At 46.0% G+C, this 23,986-nt stretch overlaps 1 protein-coding gene across 2 annotated transcripts in view; it reads left to right on the top strand.

The window, feature by feature from the left end:
• The window catches only part of PCNX1 (pecanex 1), a 205,640-nt gene that overhangs the window by 88,586 nt on the left and 93,068 nt on the right, over positions 1–23,986 (top strand). Inside the window, exon 7 of one of the 2 annotated variants that reach the window (XM_038765983.1) lies at positions 339–471. The exons of the other annotated variant lie outside the window; for it this stretch is intronic. Within the exon in view, the coding sequence (XP_038621911.1) occupies positions 339–471 (133 nt within the window). The remainder of the gene's footprint in view (positions 1–338; positions 472–23,986) is intronic. 2 annotated transcript variants of the gene reach the window in all.

A 23,986-nucleotide genomic window follows, 5' to 3' on the forward strand; every position in this document is an offset into this window, starting at 1 on the left:
GCAATAATACCAGTTATGGTACTTGTTAAGTGCTTAGTTCATGCCAAGCACAGTACTAAGGACTGGAGGCCCTGTACTAAGCGTTGGAAGCACCAGCCCAATTTTCTCAGCTTTTAGGAAAACGCCCACAACAAGCGCTTAGTACAGTGCCCCGCACACAGCACATGCTCAGTAGATAGCCTGGATTGGCGGCCGTGAAGCGAGTTTTCCTCATGACGGGTTGAAGAGCATCCACTTTGGCCAGCGGGGCGGGAAGGGAGGGAGGGGAGGATTAAAGGGAGGGAGGGAGAGGCCTCTGACCTGGATTGGCATTTGACCGAAAGTATGTCTTGCTGCAGCAGTGCAGGCCGGCGAGGAGATGGTCAGGTTCCACCGCGAACGCAGCACGTTTAGGCGCCAGGCCGTGCGGCGCCGCCATAATGCGGGCAGCGACCCTCCCCCCCACACGCTGCTCATCGGATCGCCCCTCAGGTACGCTCCCCACAGTCCCACCGGGGTTGGCGCGCATGCCGCACACACACCTCCCTGCTCCCCCTCCATATTGTCACCCCCTCATCCTTCTCCCCACCGAATCCCCGAACCGCTCCCATCTCCCCTCACCTTTTCCCTGTCTCCTCGTCGGGCATCGCTGTCCCTTCTCCTCCCCAACCTCTTCCTTCTCTTTATGCTTCACTCTCTTGTCTCCCCCATCTTTTTCCTCTTCCCCTTGTGCTTCATTCTCCTTTCTTCTCCATCTATTTCCACTCTCCCTTCTCCTCCAGCCGTTTTCCGTATCCTGCTTATGCTTGTCTCCCATCTCCCCTCACCATTTTCTTTCTCCACCTCGTGCTTCACTCTCCCTTCTCCCCCCATCTTTTTCCTTCTCTTCGTGCTTCACTCTCTTGTCTCCCCCATCTTTTTCCTCTTCCCCTTGTGCTTCATTCTCCTTTCTTCTCCATCTGTCCACTCTCCCTTCTCCCCCAGCTGTTTTCCGTATCCTCCTTATGCTTCAGTCTCCCGTCTCCCCTCCCCATTTTCCTTCTCCACCTCGTGCTTCACTCTCCCTTCTCCCCCCATCTTTTTCCTTCTCCTCTTGGTGCTTCACTCTCCTTTCTCCTCCATCTTTTTCCTTCTCCTCCTCATGCCTCACCCTCCCTTCTCGCCCGACTGTTTTCCGTCTCCTCATGTTTCACTCTCCCTTCTCCCTTCACCCTTTTTCTTCTCCTCCTCACTCCTCACTCTCCCTTCTTCCCCAACCATTTTCCGTCTCCTCCTCCTGCTTCACTCTCCCTTCTCCCTTCATCCTTTTCCTTCTCCTCCTTGTGCTTCACTCTCTCTTTTCCCCTCACCCTTTTCCTTCCCCTCCTCATGCCTCACTCTCCTTTCTTCTCTGACCTTTTTCCTTCTCCCTCTTGTGCTTCACTCTCCCTTCTCCCATCATCCTTTTCCTTCTCCATATGCTTCACTCTCTCTTCTCCCTTCACTCTCTTCCTTCTCCATCTAGTGTTTCACTCTTCCTTCTTCTCTATCTTTTCCTTCTCCTCCTTTTGCTTCACTCTCCCTTCTTCCCTCGTCATTTTCCTTCTCCTCTTTGTGCTTCACTCTCCCTTCTCCCCCATCTTTTCCCTTCTTCTCATGCTTCACTCTCCTTTCTCCCCTCACCCTTTTCCCTCTCCTCCTTGTGCTTCACTCTCCCTTCTCTCCCCACCTCCTTCTTCTCCCCGACCCTTCTCCTTCTCATGCTTCACTGTCCCTTCTCCCCCAACCTTTTTCTTTCTCCTCTTCCTGCTTCACTCTCCCTTCTCCTGCTCGTGTTTCACTCTCCCTTCACTGTCCCCTCTTCTCATGAATCCTCCCTGCTTGTGACCGCAGACCTGTTGAGTTGTGCATGCATCTGGGGCAGTTTTGCAAAGCAATCGGATGAGAATATCGTCTTTCCTGGCTCCAACTCATTGCGGGAGAACAGGCCCGTTTTACTCGTTAAAAATCAGAATTGAACTCGGCAGTGAAATCAGCGTAAGCAAGAGAAGCAGCGTGGCCTAGAGGGTAGAGCACAGGCCTGAAGTCAGAATGACCTGGGTTCTAATGCCGGCACTGCCACTTGTCTGCTGCCTGACCTTGGGCGACTCACCTCACTTCTCTGCGCTTCAGTTCCCTCACTTGGAAAAAGGGGCTTAAGTTGGGGAGTCCCATGTGGGACAGGGATTGTGTCTGACCCAATTTGTTTATATCCACCCCAGCACTTAGTACAGTGCTTGGCACACAGTAAGCACTTAACAAACACATGATTATCATTATTATTATTATTATTCTCTGGGCCTCAGTTACATCAGCTGTAAAGCTGTAAAATGGGGATTAAGATGGGAAACCCCAGAAGACAGGAACTGTGTCCAATCTGGTAACTTTGTATCTACCCCAGTGCTTAATACACTGCCTGGTACATAGTAAGCACCTGACAGATACTATAATAATGATGGTATTTGTTAAGCACTTACTATGTGCCAAGCACTACTAACAAAACAAAACAGCTTCCAGGCACAAACCTAACTGGTACCTGATTTCTTCTCTCATATCTTCCCAGGAGCCGGGGTGAGGCATAACCTTCCCACTTACTGATGATTGATTAAGTGCAAATTTGCAAGAGCCCCTTGCCAAGAAGCAGCATAGCCCAGTGGAGAGAGTCTGGTCTTGGGAGTCAGAGGTCGTTGGGTTCTGATCCTGGCTCTGCTGCTTATCTCCTGTCTGACTTTGGGCAAGTGACTTTACGTCTTTGTGCCTCAGTTACCTCATCTGTACGGTGGGGATTAAATCCTCCTCCCTCCGTCTTAGACTTGGGACCCCTACATGGGACAGGGACTGTGTCCACCTTGATTATCTCGTATCTACACCAGTATTGAGAACAATGCATGACGTTTAGTAAGCGCTGAACAAATACTGTTGAAAAAAGTCAGCTGTGCCGAGAATTTTTTCTGTCATTCATCAGTGATCAAACACTTTATTCTCATTTTAACAAAAATGATAGAAAATTGATGGTAAAGATATAAAATGAATGGTGGGGAGTGAGAATTTGGACGATAAGACCCAATTGCTATATGTTCCAGGGAAGAAGGGAAGAAGTGGCATGGCCTAGTGGAAAGAGCCCGGGCCTGGGAGTCAGAGGATTTGTGTGCTAATCCCACCTCTGCCAGTTGTTTGATATGTGACCTTGAGCAAGTCACTTCATTTCTCCGTCTGTTTCCTCATCTGTAAAATGGGGATTAGCTGTGAGCCCCGTGTGGAACAGGGACTGTGTCTAACCTGATTAACTTGGATCTACTTAGCTCATAGTACAGTGCCTGGTATATAGTAAGCGCTTAGCAAAGACCAATAAAAAAAAAAGAAAATACAGAAGTGAATGGAGGAGAATGTATTTTTATTCTCATATTTCAAGGCAGAACCATCCAGGAATTTCCAAAATCAGGGGCAGCACTTTATTAGATCGCCATAGAAAGACTGGATTATCTACCAGTGAGGAAAATCAATCAACATCAATGGTATTTATTGAGCGCTTACTGTTTGGGAGAGTACAATAATTTAACGGACAAGCTTCCTGCCCACAATGAGCTTACAGTCTAGAGGGCCGAGTTCCAGGGTCCAGGATTTGAGTGAATTAGAATTGTAAAACTGGGGAGAGGGCAATGTTAGACTTGTAAGCCATGGGTGTGACGTTTCGTAGACGCAATGGCAGGCGTAAATTTTGATCTTACAAGCCTGAATCCTTGACATTCTCCTTCAGATTCTCTTCACAGTGAGCCCCAAGGGTAGATTGTTTCCACTAAAGTCTGCGACAGACCACTTTCATTCATTCATTAATTGTCGTATTTTTTGAGCACTTACTGTGTGCAAAGCACTGTACTATGTATTTGGGAGAGTACAACAGAGCAATAAACAGACACATTCTCTGCCCATAATGAGCATTCTTCCCCCCCCCCCCCCCCCCCCCCCCCCCCCCAATTTAAGCTCTGGGCCCTTGTCATTGGCCAAACCATTTTCTTGGAAAGTGCTGAGTTCATAAGTGCTCTCTGACTGAGGAGATTTTTCTTTTAAAATTCCCAGAGTTGGCATTGCAGATGGAGATTCGCCGCCCTTTGGTTTCATCATTTTTTCTGCTCTCTGTTCCTGTGGTGGTTACGAGATTAATAATAACCATAATGATAACATTAACAATTACAGCATTTGTTAAGTGCTTACTATGTATCAGGCACTATACTAAACGCTGGGGTGGATACAAGCAAATTGGGTTAGACACAGTCCCCGTCCCACTTGGGGCTCACAGTCTCGATCCCCATTTTACAAATGAGGGAACTGAGGCACAGAGAAGGAAAGTGACTTGCCCAAGGTGTCATAGCAGACAAGTGGCAGAGCTGGGATTAGAACCCATTATCTTCTGTTTCCCAGGCTCATGCTCTATCCACTACACCATGTTGAACTGTGGCATGACTTGGTACCTCAGTTTAAAAAAAAAAAAAGACATTGGGGTAACAAAAGGAGCCAGGAAGGGTAAACATCTAAAATACTACTGCTTTCTACATACTGTACTTCACACCCTTCCTCTCACTCCCTTCTCCAGCTCCACCCGCTGCCCTAGATTTTATTTTATTCTGGTTTTTACTAAGCACTTACAATATGCCAGACACTGTACTACGTGCCAGGGTAGATAATAATAAGTATCGTACTTTTTAAGCGCTTACTATGTGCCAAGCACTGTTCTAAGCGCTGGGGTGGATACAAATGAATCGGGTTGGATGCATACTCTGTCCCACATAGGGCTCACAATCTAAGTAGGAGGGAGAGCAGGTATTTAATCCCCATTTGCAGTTGTGGAAACTGAGGCCCAGAGATGTGAAGGTCACACTGCAAATTTGTGGCAGAGCTGGGATGAGAACCTAGCTCCCTCTGACTTCCAGACCTGTGCTTTTTCCACTAGGCCACGCTGCTACTCTAATACAAGATACAAGCTAATCATTTTGTGTCCATGGCTCAGGGTCACGATCCCCATTTTACAGATGAGGTAACTGAGGCCCAGAGAAGAGAGATGACTGACCCAAGGTCAGATTAGACACTTGGAGCCTGGGTGAGAACCCAGGTCCCTCTGACTCCCAGGCCTGGGTACTATCCACTAGGCCATGCTGTTTCCCAAGCATGTCTTTCCCTTTGGGTTTCAGTGATGGGCATTTTAGAGGCAACCTTCTCCACCGAGAGACCTCCTCAGGACTTCACCTTCTTTCTCTCCATTTCACACACTCTAGCTGCTCCACCCCCCCACCTCCCCGGCATTTTTTTATGGTATTTGTTAAGCACTTACTATGTGCCAGGTACTGTACTTGGCGCTGGGGTAGATCCAAGCTAACTAGGTTGGACACAGTCCTGGTCCCCCCATGTCTTAATCTCCATTTTACAGATGAGGGAACTGAGGCCCAGAGAAGGGAAGTGACTCGCCCAAGGTCACACAACAGACAAGTAGTAGAGGCAGGATTAGAACTCTTTCGTAAAGGTCTACACCCTTCCGCTCCTTGTTCTTCCAGCCTTCCCTGTCCTTTTCTGCACATTGGCTGGGTGGGTTCCAGTGACCAAATGTCAAAAGGATAAGATCAGTTGCTCTGCCTGATGAAGTAAAGCACATTCATGATAACTGGCTGAATTTTAGAGTAGAATGGATGAAATCCTGGCAGCCCCATGTGAGACAGGGGCTGGGCCCAATCTGATTAGCTTGATTAGCCAGTGCTTAGTACAATGCCTGGCACATAGTGAGTGCTTAGCCAATAATTGAGAAGCCATGTGGCCTGGGGGTAGATCTTGGGCCTGGGAGTCAGAAGGACATGGGTTCTGATCCTGGCTCCGCCACTTGAATGCTACTTGTCTGCTGTGTGACCTTGGGCAAGTCACTTATCTGGGTCTCAGTTCCCTCATCTATAAAATGGTGATTAAGACTGTGAGCCCCATGTGGGATGGGGACTATGTCCAACCTGATTACCTTGTATCTACTCCAGTGCTTAGAACATTACTTGGCACATAGTAAGTGCTTAAGAAATACCGTAATAATTGTTCTTAATTATTAAATACCATAAAAACAAAGAAATTAATAAGAAGGTGGGGTTTGTCATGTTTCTCCGGTTTAGTTATTGTGGGAATACTGTTGGGCTCTGAGGGATTAGCAGAGAGACCGAGGCCATCTTAAATTGGGCATCAGCAATCGTTTTGTCTGCAGGTGTAATCCCAGACAGAAGGCACCCTTTGACCCCAGTAGCAGCCTGACTTTATTGCCGGATCAATCTGAGGGATTGAAGTGGAGGTCTTCATGTTTCACTCGTTGTGGGCAGGGAACGTGTCCACAACCTCTGTTATATTTTACTCTCCCGAGCAGTGGGCAGGGATTGTCACTCTTTATTGCTGTATTGTACTTTCCCAAGCACTCAGTACAGTGCTCTGCACATAGTAAGTGCTCAATAAATACGATTGAATGAATGAATGAATACGGTGCTGTCCCATCCCCCCTCACCCCCCTCCCCGTTCAAAACCTTGCAGGCACATCTCCTCCAAGAGGCCTTCCATGACTAAACTCTCCTTTCCTCTCTCCCACTCCTTTCTGCATCGCCCTGACTTGCTCCCTTTATTCATCCCCCCTCCCAGCCCCCACAACACTTACTCATTCAATTGTATTTATTGAGTGCTTGCTGTGTGCAAAACACTGTACTAAGTGCTTGAGAGAGTAAAGTATAACAGTAAACAGTCACATTCCCTGCCCACAATGAGTTTACAAACACTTATCTGTGATTTACATATCTATATTGATGTCTGTTTCCCCCTCTAGACTGTAAGCTCGTTGTGGGCAGGGAATGTGTCTGTTGTACTGGTATACTGTACTCTCCCAAGTGCTTAGTACAGTGCTCTGCACACAGGAAGCGTTCAATAAATATGATTGACTGACTGCTCTGCATTCAAAAGCGCTCAGTAAACACCACTGAGCAAAACCATGTCTTGTGTTCCAGCGAAGGGAGCCAAGGAAAGTCTCTCACTTGTCTTTCTCTATTGGCTTCAGAATCAAGCTCCATTTCTCATGAGAATGGACTGAACTGGGTTCTCCTACATTTGTAAATTCCTTGGGTTTAGAAGGAATTCACCGAATAGAGTGAAGAATACGCTTTGGGCCATTTTGTGCTAGTCAATTCAAATATTCTATAAATAGATTGAAGCAATGATTGTAGCCTTTGTGATATTTGAGGCCGTTCTACCCTGGAAATAGTAATAAAAAATGACAATCATAATATTTATTATGGTAGTTTTTAAGTGCTTACTCAGTGTCAAGCACTGAAATAGTAATAATAATGATGGCATTTGTTAAGCACTTACTATGTGCCAAGCACTGTTCTAAGCACTGGGGGGGTACAAGATGATCAGGTTGTCCCATGAGGGGCTCACAGTCTTCATCCTCAGTTTACAGATGAGGTCACTGAGGCACAGAGAAGTGAAGTGACTTACCCAAAGTACACAGCTGACGAGTGGTGGAGTCGGGATTAGAACCCATGACATCTGACTCCCAAGCCCGTGCTCTTTCCACTGAGCCACGCTGCTTCTCTGTACTGAGTGCTGGGGTAGATACAAGATAATCAGGTCCCACAGGAGGCTCACGGTCTAAGTAGAAGGGAGAACACATATTGAATCCCCATTTAGTAGAAGAGGGAAGTCAGGCCCAGAGAACTAAAGTGACTTATTGAAGGTCACCCAGCAGACAAGTGGCGGGGTTGGAATTAGAACTCAGGCCCAGGCTCTGTCTACTAGGTCATGCTGCTTCTGGAAGACGGTTTGGGAGCCAGCTGTAGAATTGGCTCCCATTAGAAGGGCCAAGTGGTTAAATCTTGGGCCTGGGATTTAGAAGGACCTGGGTTCTAATCCAGGCTCCTCCACTTGTCTGCTGTATGACCTTAGGCAAGTCACTTCACTTCTCTCGGCCTCAGTTCCCTTATCTGTAAAATGGGGATTAAGATTGTGAGCCCCATGTGGGACAGGGACCATGTCCAATCGGATTATTTTACATCTACTCCAGAGCTTAGAACAGTTTCTGGCACGTAGTAAGTGCTTAACAGATACCATTAAAAAAAAAATGGAAATCATTAAGTTCAAGGGACTGTAGTTGGGTTAGGGTGCGGTCTTCAGGGGGCAAAAACAAGGATGGGGAGAGAGAGGAAGAGGAAGACAGAGGGAGAGTGGGGCGAGATCCAGAGGAGGTATGGCAGGGGGTTCAATTGGGCAAGCTGTTTTAGCAGTTTACGAGCCATCGACCCCATGGAGACAGGTTTTTAAAGCCACTCTGGAGGCTTCCTTGCCTGCTTCCTACACAATTCAGTTCATGGGTCACCATCAGGCCCCCCGACTCCAGTCCATCTCCCCCTGTCAGTCGGTCAGCGGTATTTATTGAGCGCATACTATGTGCAAGGCACTATCCTAAGCGCTTGGGGGGCAGTAATAATAATAATGGTATTTATGAAGCGTTTGCTATGTGCCGAGCACTGTACTAAGCACTGAGGTTGATGCAATCAAGTCAGGTTAGACACAGTCCCTGTCCCATGTGGGGCTCACTGTCTCCCTCGCCATTTTACAGATGAGGTAACTGAGGCTCAGAGAGTGGAATGATTTGCTCAAGGGCAAAAACGTCCAACAGCAGCCTTGAAACATTGGGTTTTGAAGGTCTCCCCTTGCTAGTCCTTTAAGATGGAGTTGTGACAGTTCACACCTGTCTCAAACCAAGTTAAGAAATTAAATATATTCCATTTGAAACTTTCGATTCTGGCTTTTCTAATGACTTAATGAGGAATGCTCTACTAAGGAGCTGGGAGTATACAATATAACAGAGTTGGTAGACATGTTACCTGTCCACAAGGAGCTTACACTATGTACAGAGGTGCTGAGGGTGGGGTGAAAATACATTGATTTTTTTTTTTTGGTCTGCTTTACTCAGCTTTCAGTCAGTGATGCAAAAAGAAGATTGCATTCTTTCTATTATGAAAGGTCATGGTAGTTGAAGCAATTATTCGTGGAGTTTTCGTACCATTTTTCTTCTGCTGGTGTTACTTCATTTGGGGGAAAGGTTGCAGTTTTGAGCAAATCTCTTTGAAAGAAGAAAAACTGATTTATTGTGCAAAGTCCTTGCAGCTAAGCTCCCCAAAGACATTATGAGTCCTTAAGTATCTCAGATTCTGCTAATACTCATAGAACTTCTGATGATTTTTTGTTTACCTAGAGGAGGGTTCTGTCTACAGCCACCCAGCATTATAAAGTGCAAGTGGTATGGCCCAATAGAAAAAGCACGGGCCTGGGATTCAGAGCACCTGCATTCTAACCCCGGCTCTACCGATTGCTTGCTGTGTGAATTTGGGCAAGTCATCTGGATGTCCGCCCGCCACCTAAAGCTCAACATGTCGAAGACTGAGCTCCTTGTCTTCCCTCCCAAACCTTGTCCTCTCCCTGACTTTCCCATCTCTGTTGACGGCACTACCATCCTTCCCGTCTCACAAGCCCGTAACCTTGGTGTCATCCTCGACTCCGCTCTCTCATTCACCCCTCACATCCAAGCTGTCACCAAAACCTGCCGGTCTCAGCTCCGCAACATTGCCAAGATCCGCCCTTTCCTCTCCATCCAAACTGCTACCCTGCTCATTCAAGCTCTCATCCTATCCCGTCTGGACTACTGCACCAGCCTTCTCTCTGATCTCCCATCCTCGTGTCTCTCTCCGCTTCAATCCATACTTCATGCTGCTGTCCGGATTATCTTTGTCCAGAAACGCTCTGGGCATGTTACTCCCCTCCTCAAAAATCTCCAGTGGCTACCAATCAATCTGCGCATCAGGCAGAAACTCGTCACCCTGGGCTTCAAGGCTCTCCATCACCTCGCCCCCTCCTACCTCACCTCCCTTCTCTCCTTCTACTGCCCAGCCCGCAACCTCCGCTCCTCCACCGCTAATCTCCTCACTGTACCTCGTTCTCGCCTGTCCCGCCGTCGACCCCCGGCCCACGTCATCCCCCGGGCCTGGAATGCCCTCCCTCTGCCCCTCCGCCAAGCTAGCTCTCTTCCTCCCTTCAAGGCCCTGCTGAGAGCTCACCTCCTCCAGGAGGCCTTCCCAGACTGAGCCCCTTCCTTCCTCTCCCCCTCGTCCCCCTCTCCATCCCCCCATCTTACCTCCTTCCCTTCCCCACAGCACCTGTATATATGTATATATGGTTGTACATATTTATTACTCTATCTATCTATTTATTTATTTATTTTACTTGTACATTTCTATCCTATTTATTTTATTTTGTTGGTATGTTTGGTTCTGTTCTCTGTCTCCCCCTTTTAGACTGTGAGCCCACTGTTGGGTAGGGACTGTCTCTATGTGTTGCCAATTTGTACTTCCCAAGCGCTTAGTACAGTGCTCTGCACGTAGTAAGCGCTCAATAAATACGATTGATTGATTGATTTGACTCCTCTGTGCTTTAGTTACCTCATCTGTCAAAATGGGGATTAAATCCTCATCCAATTTAAACTGGGGGTCTCCACGTGGGACAGGGACTGGGTTCAACCCAATAAGCTGGTGTCTATCCTGTGCTTAGAACAGTGCTGGACACATTAAGCACTTAACGGATATACAAATAAAAGCGGAAAAGTCAACAGGGGGACTCATGTATTGCCAAATGCTGATTTGCTTGTATTGTACATTATAAGCTTGCAATAAATACAAATAATTGATATGCTGAAGAATGCTTTCTCAATTGACCATTTCAAACTTTTTGCAAACTTGCTTTTTCAGTGTGCCGTGTGCCTGCCCCTGCTTTGCTTTGCATTAGTTTTTTTTTTATTTTTGTTCAATACATTCCCAATAGGTAATCTCGTGATTTTCTATAAGAAAGTAGCTGAAAAAAAGACATTCCATTCTATTGCTGTAACTTGGATTGGGCCCTTTATCAGGTATAAGCCACCCAAACTTTTGTTTACACTGTTGTTTTAGATTCACAATTTGTCTGCCAACTGTTGTTAACAAGCACTTTTCTTTACAAACATCAGGAAAATACCCACTCATTTGAACTGTAACAATTAGGCAGGGACCACAGAGGGTGTTAGGGACACTCAAGAGGCTAAATACATTTCCTTAGGAAAAAAAATGAAAAAAGCAGGGGTGATAGCGATGTTCTGAACCGAAAGGACGTAGTGATGGATTGACTATGTGGGTTGAATGAAAGAGAGAGAAGTCAAGGATAGTGCCAAGGTTATGGGTTTGTGAAACAGGGAGGATGGTAGTGCTGCCTGCAGTGATGGGAAAGTCACAGGGAGGACAGGGGTTGGGGTGGGAAGTTAAGGAGTTCTCTTTTGGACATGTTCATTCATTCAATCGTATTTATTGAGCGCTTACTGTGTGCAGAGCACTGTACTAAGTGCTTGGGAAGTACAAGTTGGCAACATATAGAGATGGTCCCTACCCAACAGTGGGCTCACAATCTAGAAGGGGGAGACGGAGAACAAAACAAAACATATTAACAAAATAAAATAAATAGAATAAATATGTACAAGTAAAATAAATAGAGTAATAAATACCTACAAGCATATATACATATATACAGGTGCTGTGGGGAAGGGAAGGAGGTAATGCAGAGGGGATGGAGGGGGGGAGGGGGAGAGGAAGGAGGGGGCTCAGTCTGGGAAGGCCTCCTGGAGGAGGTGAGCTCTCAATAGGGCCTTAAAGGGAGGAAGAGAGCTAGCTTGGCGGATGGGCAGAGGGAGGGCATTCCAGGCCGGGGGATGACGTGGGCCGGGGGTCGATGGCGGGACAGGCGAGAACGAGGCACGGGGAGGAGATTAGCGGCAGAGGAGCGGAGGGTGTGGACTGGGCTGGAGAAGGAGAGAAGGGAGGTGAGGTAGGAGAGGGCGAGGTGATGGAGAGCCTTGAAGCTGAGGGTGAGGAGTTTCTGCCTGATGCGCAGATTGATTGGTAGCCACTGGAGATTTTTGAGGAGGGGAGTAACATGCCCAGAGCGTTTCTGGACAAAGACAATCTGGACAGCGACGTGAAGTATGGGTTGAAGTGGGGAGAGACAGGAGGATGGGAGATCGGAGAGGAGGCTGATACAGTAATCCAGATGGGATAGGATGAGAGCTTGAACGAGCATTGTAGCGGTTTGGATGGAGAGGAAAGGTCGGATCTTGGCAATGTTGCGGAGCTGAGACCGGCAGGTTTTGGTGACGGCTTGGATGTGAGGGGTGAACGAGAGAGCGGAGTCGAGGATGACACCAAGGTTGCGGGCTTGTGAGACGGGAAGGATGGTAGAGCCATCAGCAGTGATGGGAAAGTCAGGGAGAGGGCAGGGTTTGGGAGGGAAGACAAGGAGTTCAATCTTGGACATGTTAAGTTTTAGGTGGCAGGCAGACATCCAGATGGAGATGTCCTGAAGGCAGGAGAAGATGCGAGCCTGGAGGGAGGGAGAGAGAGCAGGGGCAGAGATGTAGATTTGGGTGTCATCAGCATAGAGATGATAGTTGAAGCCGTGGGAGCGAATGAGGTCACCAATGTTAAGCTTGAGGTGATGGGAGAATGTCCAAGTATAGATGCCTTGAAGGCAGGAGGAAGTGCGAGACTGCTGAGAGGAAGAGAGATCAGGGCTGGAGATGGAAATTTCGGTATCATTCGCATAGAGGTGGTAATTGAAGCCATGGGAGTGAATGAGTTCTTCAAGTGAGTGGGTGTAGATGGAGAATAGAAGGGGACCCAGAACTGAACCTTGAGGGACCCTCACAGTCAGGGGGTGGGAGGCAGAGGAGAAGCCCATGATAGAGACTGAGCATAAGCAGCCAGAGAGATGAGTTGAACCAGGAGAAGAGAGTCAGTGAAGCCAAGGTTGGATAACATTTTCAGGAGAAAGGGGATGGTCCACAGTGTCAAGGGCAGCCAGGAGGTCAAGGAGGATTAGGATGGAGTAAATGGCTATTGGATTTGGCAAGAAGGAGATCATTGGTGACCTTTGAGGGCGGGAGGTTTCTGTGGAGTGAAGGGGACGGAAGCCAGATTGAAGGGGGTCGAGGAGAGAATTGGAAGAGAGGAACTTGAGACAGCAGGTGTAGACAACTCAGAGTTTGGAGAGGGATAGTAGGAGGAAGCTGAGGCAGTAACTGGAAGGAGTTGTGGGGTCCTGGGAGGGTTGTTTTAGGATAGAGGAGACATGGCCATGTTTGTAAGCCATGGGGAAGAAGCCATTGGAGACCAAACAGTTGAAGATGGCAGTTAGGGAGGGAAGAAAGGAGGGGAAAAGTGTTTTGATAAGGTGCGATGGAATGGGGTAGGGTACGCAGGCAGAGGGGGGGATTTTGAGAAAAGGTCTGTCTCCCCCTTCTAGACTGTGAGCCCATTATTGGGTAGGGACCGTCTCTATATGTTGCCATCTTGTACTTCCCAAGCGCTTAGTACAGTGCTCTGCACACAGTAAGCGTTCAGTAAATATGATTGAGTGAATGAATGAATGAATCTCCTCTAGAGATACTGCTGGGAAAGATGGGAGAGTTGAAGGGGCAGGAACGGGGAGGGATTAGGGAGGGACGGGGGAGATTTTAGGGATATCACGCCTGATAGTGGCAATTTTCTTAGTCAAGTAGGTGGCCAGCTCATTGAGGCAAGGGATGGGGGAGGTGGGGGCGCAGGAGGCCCAAGGAGGGAGTTGAATGTATGGAACAACTGGTGAGAGTGATGGGAATGGGTGTCAATAAGGATGGAGAAATAATTTTGCCGGGCTGAGGGGAGGGCAGAATTAAAGCATGCAAGGATGAACTGAATTGGATGCGGTCGGCCTGATAACTAGATTTTTGCCAGCAGCACTCTGCAACTCATGCTCAAAAGCGAAGGAGGTGGACTGTGGAAGTGATCTAGGATTGTGGGTTAATGGTATAAAATTGATGAAGGGATAGGAGAGCAAATGAGTTGAATTCAGTAGAGAGGGTGGTGTTGAGAGCGTCAATTTGGTCATCAAGGGAAGGTAGTTACGGTATGGAAGCTAAGAAGTGGAGCATGATGAATTGAGAAAATTGGATGGGGTCAAAAAATCGGAGGTTTCTGTCGGGGAAAGTACAGATTTATGGGGAGGAGGAGTGTGGGAGAAAAGGCAAGTGAGGGGGTTGTGGTCATTCATTCAGTCGTATTTATTGAGCACTTACTGTGTGCAGAGCACTGTACTAAGTGCTTGGGAAGTACAAGTTGGCAACATATAGAGACGGTCCCTACCCAACAATGGGCTCACAGTCTAGAAGGGGGAGACAGACAACAAAACAAAACATGTAGACAGGTGTCACAGCCGTCAGAATAAATATAATTATAGCTGTATTCATTCATTCATTCAATCAATCATATTTTTTGAGCGCTTACTGTGTGCAGAGCACTGTACTAAGCGCTTGGGAAGTCCAAGTTGGCAACATATAGAGACAGTCCCTACCCAACAGTGGGCTCACAGTCTAGAAGGGGGAGACAGAGAACAAAACAAAACATATTAACAAAATAAAATAAATAAATAGAGTATATATGCACATCATTAATAAAATAGAGTAGTAAATATGTATGTAAAATAAGTAGAGTAATAAATATGTACAAGTATATACAAGTGCTGTGGGGAGGGGAAGGAGGTAGGGTGGGGGATGGGGAGGAGGAGAGGAAAAAGGGGGCTCAATCTGGGGAGGCCTCCTGGAGGAGGTGAGCTCTCAGTAGGGCTTTGAAGGGAGGAAGAGAGCTAGTTTGGCGGATGTGTGGAAGAAGGGCATTCCAGGCCAGGGGACGGACGTGGGCCAGGGGTTGACGGCAGGAGGAATTTCAGTGTTGGTGAGGGTAGAGATTGTGCAGTGGTTAGAGATAATATTGACTGTGTGTCCAAGTTGGTGAGTAGACGAGGTGCTCTGCCACTTGCCTGCTGTGTCACCTTGGGCAAGTCACTTCATTTCTCTGTATCTCAGTTTCCTCAACTGCAAAATGTAGATTCAATACCCATTCTCCCTCCTACTTGGGCTGTGAATTGATTTATTGATTGGTTGAGGGTCTTAGGCTATTCTGAGTCAGAATGGTCGATCAAGTCAGATTTGAAGATGACCTAGAACACCCTATTTTTTGTCTCCCTGCCAACCCGGCCCCTTCACCGTTGGAGTCAGGTGGATCAACGTCCCATCATGTTCTAACCATTTTCTGTGGGCAGGGAGCATTTCTACCAACTCTGTTCTATCCTCTAGACTTTGAGCTCGCTGTGGGCAGGGATTGTCACTATTGCTGTATTGTACTTTCCCAAGCACTTAATATGTGCTCTGTGCTCAGTAAGCCCTCAATAAATACAATTGAATGAATAAATACTATTGAATGAATTGTACTATCCCAAACACTTAGTACAGTGCTCTGCACACAGTAAGTGGTTAATACTATTGATTGATGTCCTTAGACTATTCTGAGTCAGATTTGTACCTTTCCAAGAGATTAGTTTAGTACTCTGCACATAGTAAGCATTCAATAAATACCATTGATTGAGTGGCTTCACTCTTCTCCTAACCCTACTCCTGGATCAGAAGTAAGCAGCATGGCCTAATGGATAGAGCACAGGCTTGGGAGTCAGAAGGTCATGGGCTCTAATCCCGGCTCTGCCATTTGTCTGCTGTGTGACCTGGGGTAAGTCCTTTCACTTCCCTGGGCCTCCGTTCCCTCATCTGTAAAATGGGAATTGAGACTGTGTCCAACTCAATTTGCTTGTATCCACCCCCCAGTGCTTAGTACAGTTTGTGGCACATAGTAAGCACTTAACAAATATCACAAGTATTTATTATTATTATTATTATTATTATTAAGACCTTGATAGATACTCCTTCCTTTCCCTGCGGTTCCAGACTGATAGGACGACAGCTATTTTTAGCTTCTGCTTGGATTCCTGAGTGGGAGGGGCAGGAGGGAGTAGCATAAACTACATTGCCAAAGGCATTTTAACTATCTCAAAAAAAATTGTATATGTGATGTTTGCCGGGACAAGCACTTACTGTACAACAGGGAATGTGTCTGTTTATTGTTCAAATTGTACTCTCCCAAGCGATTAGTATAGTGCTCTGCACACAGTAGGTGCCCAATAAATACATTTGAATGAATGAATGAACCAAGATTTCAACCAGCCCTGCTGTAAGGTTTACAAGTATGTCAAGGGCAATCTTTAGATATCAGCTTGTTTTTATTTTAAAGACCTGTCACTCTTTGGAAAGTGACGAGTGAAAATCCTCGGTTCATTTTTAGTTGTCCTCTAACCTGCTGATAGTTTGCAGACTGAAAGTCAGTGAGTTGTCTGTTTAGCAGTTAGGGTGGGCATTTGGGTGGTCTCGGTCTCAGTTGAAATACTCTATCAGACTGAAGGCTGGCTACCTTAATAATAATTATGGTATTTGTTAAGTGCTTACTCTGTGCCAGGTGCTATACTAAACACTGGGGTGGATAAAAGTAATCCAGGTTGAACAAAGTCCCTGTCCCACATGGGGCTCAGTCTCAATCCCCATTTACAGACGAGGTAACTGAGGTACTGAGAAGTGAAGTTGTTTGCCCAAGCCCACACAGCAGACAAGTGGCCTTCTTCTAGACTGTGAGCCCATTGTTGGGTAGGTATTGTCTCTATCTGTTGCCGAATTGTACTTTCCAAGCACTTAGTACAGTGTGCTGCACTCAGTAAGCGCTCAATATATACAATTGAATGAATGAATGAAGTGGCGGAGCCAGGATTAGAACCCATGATCTTCTTACTCCCAGGCCCATACACTATCCACTGTGCTACGCTGCTTCTCCATGGCAAATGGATCTGGGTTCTAATCCTGACTCCACCACTTGTGTGCTGTGTGACCTTGGGCAAGTCACTTCCCTTCTCTGTGCCCCAGTTACCTCATCTGTAAACCAGAGATTAAGGCGGTGAGTCTCATGTGGGATATGGGCTGATAACCTTGCATCTTTCCTAGAGCGCTAAGTACATTGCTTGGTACATGCAAGTACTTAACAAATGCCGTTAAAAAAAGTTCTGCTTAATTCAATACTGAGTAAAATAGCAACGCTTAATTTAATACCAATGCCTTCTATTCTTTTACTTCCGTTCTCCAAGCTCAAATAATTTGAGGCACCTAATTTCAATTACGAATGGAGGGCTATGTTTATTACTACCCTAGTTTCAGAAATGTTATATTGCCTTTAGTGCAAACAATGGTATTTATTGAGCGCTTACTGTGTACAGAGCACTGTACTAAACTCTTGGGATAGTACAGTATAACAGAAATGGTAGACATCTTCCTTGCCCACTGGGAACTTAGTCAATCAGTGGTATTTATTGAGTGCTTACTGTGTGCAGAGAACTGTACTGAGCGCTTGGGAGAGTCTAATAGAACAGATTTGATAGATCTGTTCCTTGCCCACAGTGAGTTTACAATCTAGTCTAGTGCAGTAGATTGTCTAATTTGGGAATTAGGTTATTGAAGCACTTCAGTTTTGGGGAAAATTGTGTTATAGTAGCCTTTGATTCAGTGAGAATTATTGAGTGAGCATAGGGAGCCAACATCCTTCTCATTCGGGAGAGCCAAACAAAATAAAATCCTTGCCCATCGGACTCTGGATTGAGGCCCACTTGGTGTGTATAGGACAAGGAAGGTACCTGCTAGGGGGAGGAAAATGGGGAGACGGAGTTTTTTATGGCCTAGGGATCTCGCTGCTGTGGAGTTCCATGGAGTTCTGTGTTCTTGTTTGCAGAAGGGACCAGATCAAGGTCGGGCTTCCGCCATATTGGACCTCAGTCCTGAGGCAACAGAAGGAGTAGGCTGGTTTCCCCCGCTCCTGGCCCTGGCAGCAGAGTTGAGGTAGAGAAAAAGAGGGAATCCATTGAGGGGAATATTCAGCTAATGTCTTAGTAGAAGCAGGTTAGCTTAGTGGATAGAGCCCAGGCTTGGGAGTCAGAAGGACCTGGGTTCTAATCCTGGCTCCACCTCGCATCTGCTGTGTAACCTTGGGTAAGAACAGTGTCACCTTCTTTCAGTGAATCGCTCAGGGTATTTATTGAGCCCCTAAGGCTGAGGGGCAGTTGGGAGATGTAGAGTGGGAAGACTGGAGATTACACAGAAAGGCTTCTTAGAGGAGGTATGATCTCAGAAGAACCTTTGAAGTCTTTGAAGAGCTGTGGTCTGTCTGGTAGCAAGGGGGGAGTGAGTTCCAAGAAATGGGGAGGGCAAGAGCAAGGGGTGAGAGGTGGGAGAGATGAGAATGAAGCATAGTGAGTAAGTTAGCTTGAAAGGAATGAAGAGTGTGAGCTGGGGGACGGTGGGAGAAGAGAGTGAATAAGGAAGAGGGAGAGAGCCGCCAAAAAGTCATTGCTCTGGAGATTCCACTTTAATGCTTTCACGGTACTAGCTTTTCTGAGCCCTTTCAATGGACTCTGAACATGGCAGTGATGTGGAAACTTGGCATCAGCACCGACTCGCTTGCTTTTAGCCACAGGCTCTGTGAATGGCAAGTTATACCTGAATATTCACATATTCAATCTGTCACTAAATCCTGATGGTTCAACCTTCACAGCATCACTAAAAGCCACCCTGTCCTTTCCATCCAAACTGCTACCGAACACTTATCCTATCTCACCTTGATTACTGCATCAGCCTCCTGGCTGACCTCCCAGCCTCCTGTCTCTCCCCACTCCAGTCCATACTTCACTCTGCTGCCCGGATCATTTTTCTACAAATACATTGTGGACTTTTTGAGGAGTGGGGTGACAAGTCCACAATGGAGTTTTTTTGAGGAGTGGGGTGACAAAACTCCAGTGGTTGTCCATCCACCTCCACATCACACAGGAACTCCTCACCATTGCCTTTAAAACACTCAACCAGCATGTCCCTTCCTATCCCACCTTGCTTCTCTCCTACTAAAACCCAGCCTGCCACTTCGCTCCTCTAATGCCAACCTACTCACTGTTCCTAGATCTCGTCTGTCTCGCCGCCAACCTCTCGCCCACATCCTCCCTCTGTCCTGGAGCACTCTCGCGCCTCATATCTAACAGACAATTACTCTCCCCCACTTTAAAGCCTTATTGAAGGCCCACCTCCTCCAAGAGGCCTTCCCAGACTGTCCTCCTTTCTTCTTCTCCCACTCCCTTCTGCATCACCCTGGTTTGCTCCTTGTATTCATCCCCCATTCCAGCCCCACACCACTTATGTACACATCTGTAATTTTACTGATTTATATTAATGTCTGTCTCCCCCTTTGGATTGTAAGCTCATTGTGGAAAGAAAACGTGTCTGTGTGTTTATATTATAATAATAATGGTACTTGTTAAGCACTTACTATGTGCAAAGCACTGTTTTAAGCACTGGGGAGGATACAAGGGGATCAGAATGTCCTACGTGGGGCTCACAATCATCATCCCCATTTTACAGATGAGGTAACTGAGGCACAGAGAAGTTAAGTGACTTGCCCAAAGTCACACAGCTGACAATTGGTGGAGCCGGAATTTGAACCCATGACCTCTGACTCCCAAGCCCGTACTCTTTCCATTGAGCCACGCTGCTGCTTCTTGTTCCCTCCCCAGCTCTTAGGACAGTGCTCTGCACACAATAAGCACTCAATAAATATGACTGGCTGGTGAGGTTCTACTCTTTTGGTCCATCTAATTGTGGTTGATGACTTAAATGAGTGTTTCTTATTTCTCCTGGGATGCAATTCAGTATTTGACGAGGACACACCCAAAATAAAACAGCAGCTTTCAGTGTGCAAAAAAATGGAAATTAGGGTTTGCATGGAAAACAATTGACTAATTTCACAACAAGCTGCTGGATTCAGAAACTCAAACCAAGATGGATTCTTCTGTGTCTGGCCACCAGGGCCACAGTTAGTTTTATTTCCTCTGACTGTATTTTAAGACAGTAGAGTAGAATCAACAACAGAGGATCACGAGCTGCTCCTAGCAAAAATACGGAACCCTAAGAAGCTGCCACATTTTGAGATGATGATTGATGTCATGCTAAAGGGACAATGTCAATCACAATTAACCCCAGCTTCCTAGGAAGCTTTTCTTTTTCTAAAAAAAAAAGCCAGCAGTTTCACACCTCTGAGAGAAATACCCATTTAATCTTGTCACAAACAGCATGTTCTATCTGCTCACCTAATTGGTTCTCCTGGCTGGGAGTTAAATTAACTGTCAAGATCTTTGAAATACTAGTCATCTATGGGCATTGGCTAGCGAGTGGAAAGCAATCTGCCACAAGTCAAAACTCACCTGTGCTGGGCAGCAGCGTCATGGGGGAGAGTCGAGGGCAGAGACTCAAGTTTACTGCGTGGAAGGCAGGAATGGTAAACCCCTTCCAGATTTTGACCAAGAAAACTCAATGGATATGCTATCAGAATGATTGCAGATGGACATGGGGCATTCTGGGAGAGATGTGCCTAAGGCGTTGCAGTGGGTTGGAGATGACTCGGCAGCATAAGACAAGCAAGACAAATTCCTTGCAATTTGGAAAGATAGTAACTTTATCACCCAGTTCATTCAACCAAGTATGTGGTGAAGAAAAGAAGGAGCTTGGGGGAGTTAGAAGGATCTGGGTTCTAATCCCACTCTGCCACTCATGTGCTGTGTGACTGTGAGCAAGTCACTTCAGTTCTCTGTGCCTTAGTTATCTCATCTGGAAAATAAGGATTAAGACTATAAGCCCCATTTGGGACAGGGACTGAATCCAGTCTGTTTCCCTCTAGACTGTATGTAACCTTGTGGGCGGGACAATATTATATTATTATCATCTCGTACTCTCCCAAACGGTTAGTAAAGTGCTCAGCACTCAGAGTAAGTGCTCAATAACTGAAATGACTGAAATTTGCTTTACTGATATAGCTATTACTTCTTCCAAAATTAGGGTGTAGTGTGGGTTTCCTATGTGCATCTGGAGGATGACTTTATTTTTGATCTCTGTGAATTTTAGTCAGTTTTTGCTAAAAAGCTGATGGGATTTTCATAATCTTTGGGTGTTTTTTATTTGTCTTTTGGTATGACATTTATTATGTGCTTACTATGTGTCAGGTACTGTACTGACACACTGGTGTTGATAGAAACTAGTCAGGTTGGACACAGTCCCTATCCCACATGGGGCTTACAGTCTTCATCCCATTTTGGGGCTCAGAGAAGTTAATCTTTTAACAGTCTAGTCTCTGCCTCTAGACTAAGCTTTTTGTGGGCAGGGAATGTGTCTACCAACTCTGTTGTACTCTCCCAAGTGCTTTGTACAGTTCTCTGCACATAGTAGGCGCTCAGTAATAATAATAATTTTGATATTTGTTAAGCGATTACTATGTGCAAAGCACTGTTCTAAGTGCTGGGGAGGATACAAGGTGATCAGGTTGTCCCATGTGGGGCTCACAATCTTAACCCCCATTTTACAGATGAGGTAACTGAGGCACAGAGAAGTTAAGTGACTTGCCCAAAGTCATACAGCTAACAAGCGGCAGAACTGGGATTTGAACCCCCGACCTCTGACTCCCAAGCCCATGGTCTTTCCACTGAGCCATGGTGCTTCTACCATCATGGTTATCTTGAATCGACCCCAGGGACTTGTGAATTGCCCAAGGTCATACAGCACACAAGTGGCAGCTCTGGGATTAGAACCCAGGTCCTTCTGACACCCTGACCCTTGCTCTGTCCACTAGGCCTCATTGCTTAGAATGTTTTTTTTTAAAAAATGCATAAGTCTTTTAGGTTCAATAATCAGCTTGCTTTTGAATTTAGCTGCATCTTTCCTTCCATTTGCCCTCTTTAAAATCAATTTAACCTTCTTTGTCAATTATGGGCATGACATCCTCTAGGCCGTGATGCTCATGGTGGATGGGGATTGTGTATTGTACTTTGTATTGTATTGTACTTTCCCAAGCGCTTAGTACAGTGCTTTGCACACATTAAGCACTCAATAAACATGATCGAATGAATGAATGAATTATGGTCCTTTGACTTTTTCCAATAGAAAAAGAAAGTCATCTTAATCCAGCAGTTTTGGATCAACCCGGCTTCTGAAAAGGGAATGCTTGCCCTTTCGGGCAGCTAACAATGTTCTGTTGAGCACTCTGTTTTGACTTTTGTCCCAGCCTGATCAGATGTTAAGAACAAAGAAAGACATCAATTAATTACAGTATTTGTTAAGCGCTTACTATGTGCCAGGCACTGTACTAAGCCCTGAGGTGGATACAACCAAACTGGGTTGGAAACAGATCTTGTCCCACATGAGGCTCACAGTCTTGATCCCCATTTTACAGATGAGGTAACTGAGGCATAGTGAAGTAACTTGCCTAAGGTCCCAGAACAGACAAGTGGCAGAGCCGGGATTAAAACCCACGACCTTCTAACTCCCAGGTCCATGTGTCTATCCACTTCGCCATGCTGCTTCTTCCACCACATAGTAAAAGTAAAGCATTGCTTACCTCTGAAGCCCTTATGCTCATTGTGGACAGTATCTGCCCAACCCTGTTGTCTCCTACTCTCCCAAGCACCTAGTACAGTGCTGTGCACAATAGTAAGTGCTCAATAAATACCATTAATTGACTGAATGATCTGGAGGAAAGAGGTTGAAGAGATTGTGAGAATTGAATCAGCAATCTCTTCACTTAGACCGTGACTTCATAAAGGACTTACACATGAATTTGTACATTTTATTCACCCCACCCTCAGCCCCGAAGCACTTGTATACATGTCCAAAATTTACTGTAATTTCTGTCTTCCCCTCTAGACTGTAAGCTCCTTGTGGGCAGAGAATGTGTCCAACCTGATTAGCTTGTATCTACCCCAATGCTCAATGCATTGCCTGGTACATAGTAAGCATTGAACAAATATCACAAAAATAAATAATGTCATTGGCTGATTGGACAGGAACTGCGTCCAACCTGATTATCTTGAATCTACCCCAGTGGTTAGAACAGTTCTTGGCACGGAGTGTTTCACATATAATAATAATAATAAATAATAATTATGGTATTTGTTAAGCACTTACTATGTTTCAAACACTGTTCTAGCACTGGGGTAAATACAAGGTGATCAGGATGCCCCACGTGTGGTTCACAGTCTTAATCCCCATTTTACAGATGAGGTAACTGAGGCACAGAGAAGTTAAATGGCTTGCCCAAAGTCACACAGTCGACAAGTGGCAGAGCCGGGTTTAGAACCCATGTCGTCAGGCTCCCATGCCCGTGCTCTTTCCACCAAGCCACGCTGCTTCTATACCAGTATTAGCATTATTATTCAGTGAACTATATTTTTACAGATATGACCGTTGCATCCAAAAGAATGACAGTGTAGTAGTAGTAATATTTCTGAAGCAATTACTTGATGCGGAGCCTTGTATTAAGGAGAAGCAAGGTGGCCAAGTGGGTAGAGCATGGGCCTGGGATTCAGAAGGACCCAAATTCTAATCCCGGCCCTGCCACTTGTCTGCTGAGTGACCTTGGACGAATCACTTAACTTCCATGGGCCTCAGTTGCATCATCTTTAAAATGGGAATTAAGACTGTGAGCCCGATGGAGACAGGGCCTGTGTCCAACCCTATTAGCTTGTATCTACCCCAGACTTACAACGGGGCCAGGCACATAGTATGCACTTAACAAGTGTAATTAAAACAAAAAAACCCATATAAGTGCTAGGAGAGAATACAAAGGTGGTAATTAGACTCACAATCTAATCATGAATATAATGGACTGCAAGTTGTTTTCTAAAGAGGAGCTAGATGGTCAGTGCAGATAAATTAATATCTGAACAGTAACAGGTGTTTTATGAGAGATGGAGTAGCCCAATGAAAAAATGGATCAAACGTTCATCACTTTGGCTCTGAACAGCGTTTGAAAAGTTAATCAATATATAAATACAATAGAGGTAAAGCACAGGGAATGGGCTACCTTTTTTTTTTCCTTTTTTTTTTTTCTGTATTACAGCATCAGTGCTTTTCCAGAAAGTCTGA

The sequence above is a fragment of the Tachyglossus aculeatus genome, chromosome 23, assembly GCF_015852505.1.
Source record: "Tachyglossus aculeatus isolate mTacAcu1 chromosome 23, mTacAcu1.pri, whole genome shotgun sequence".
Lineage (NCBI taxonomy): Eukaryota > Metazoa > Chordata > Mammalia > Monotremata > Tachyglossidae > Tachyglossus > Tachyglossus aculeatus.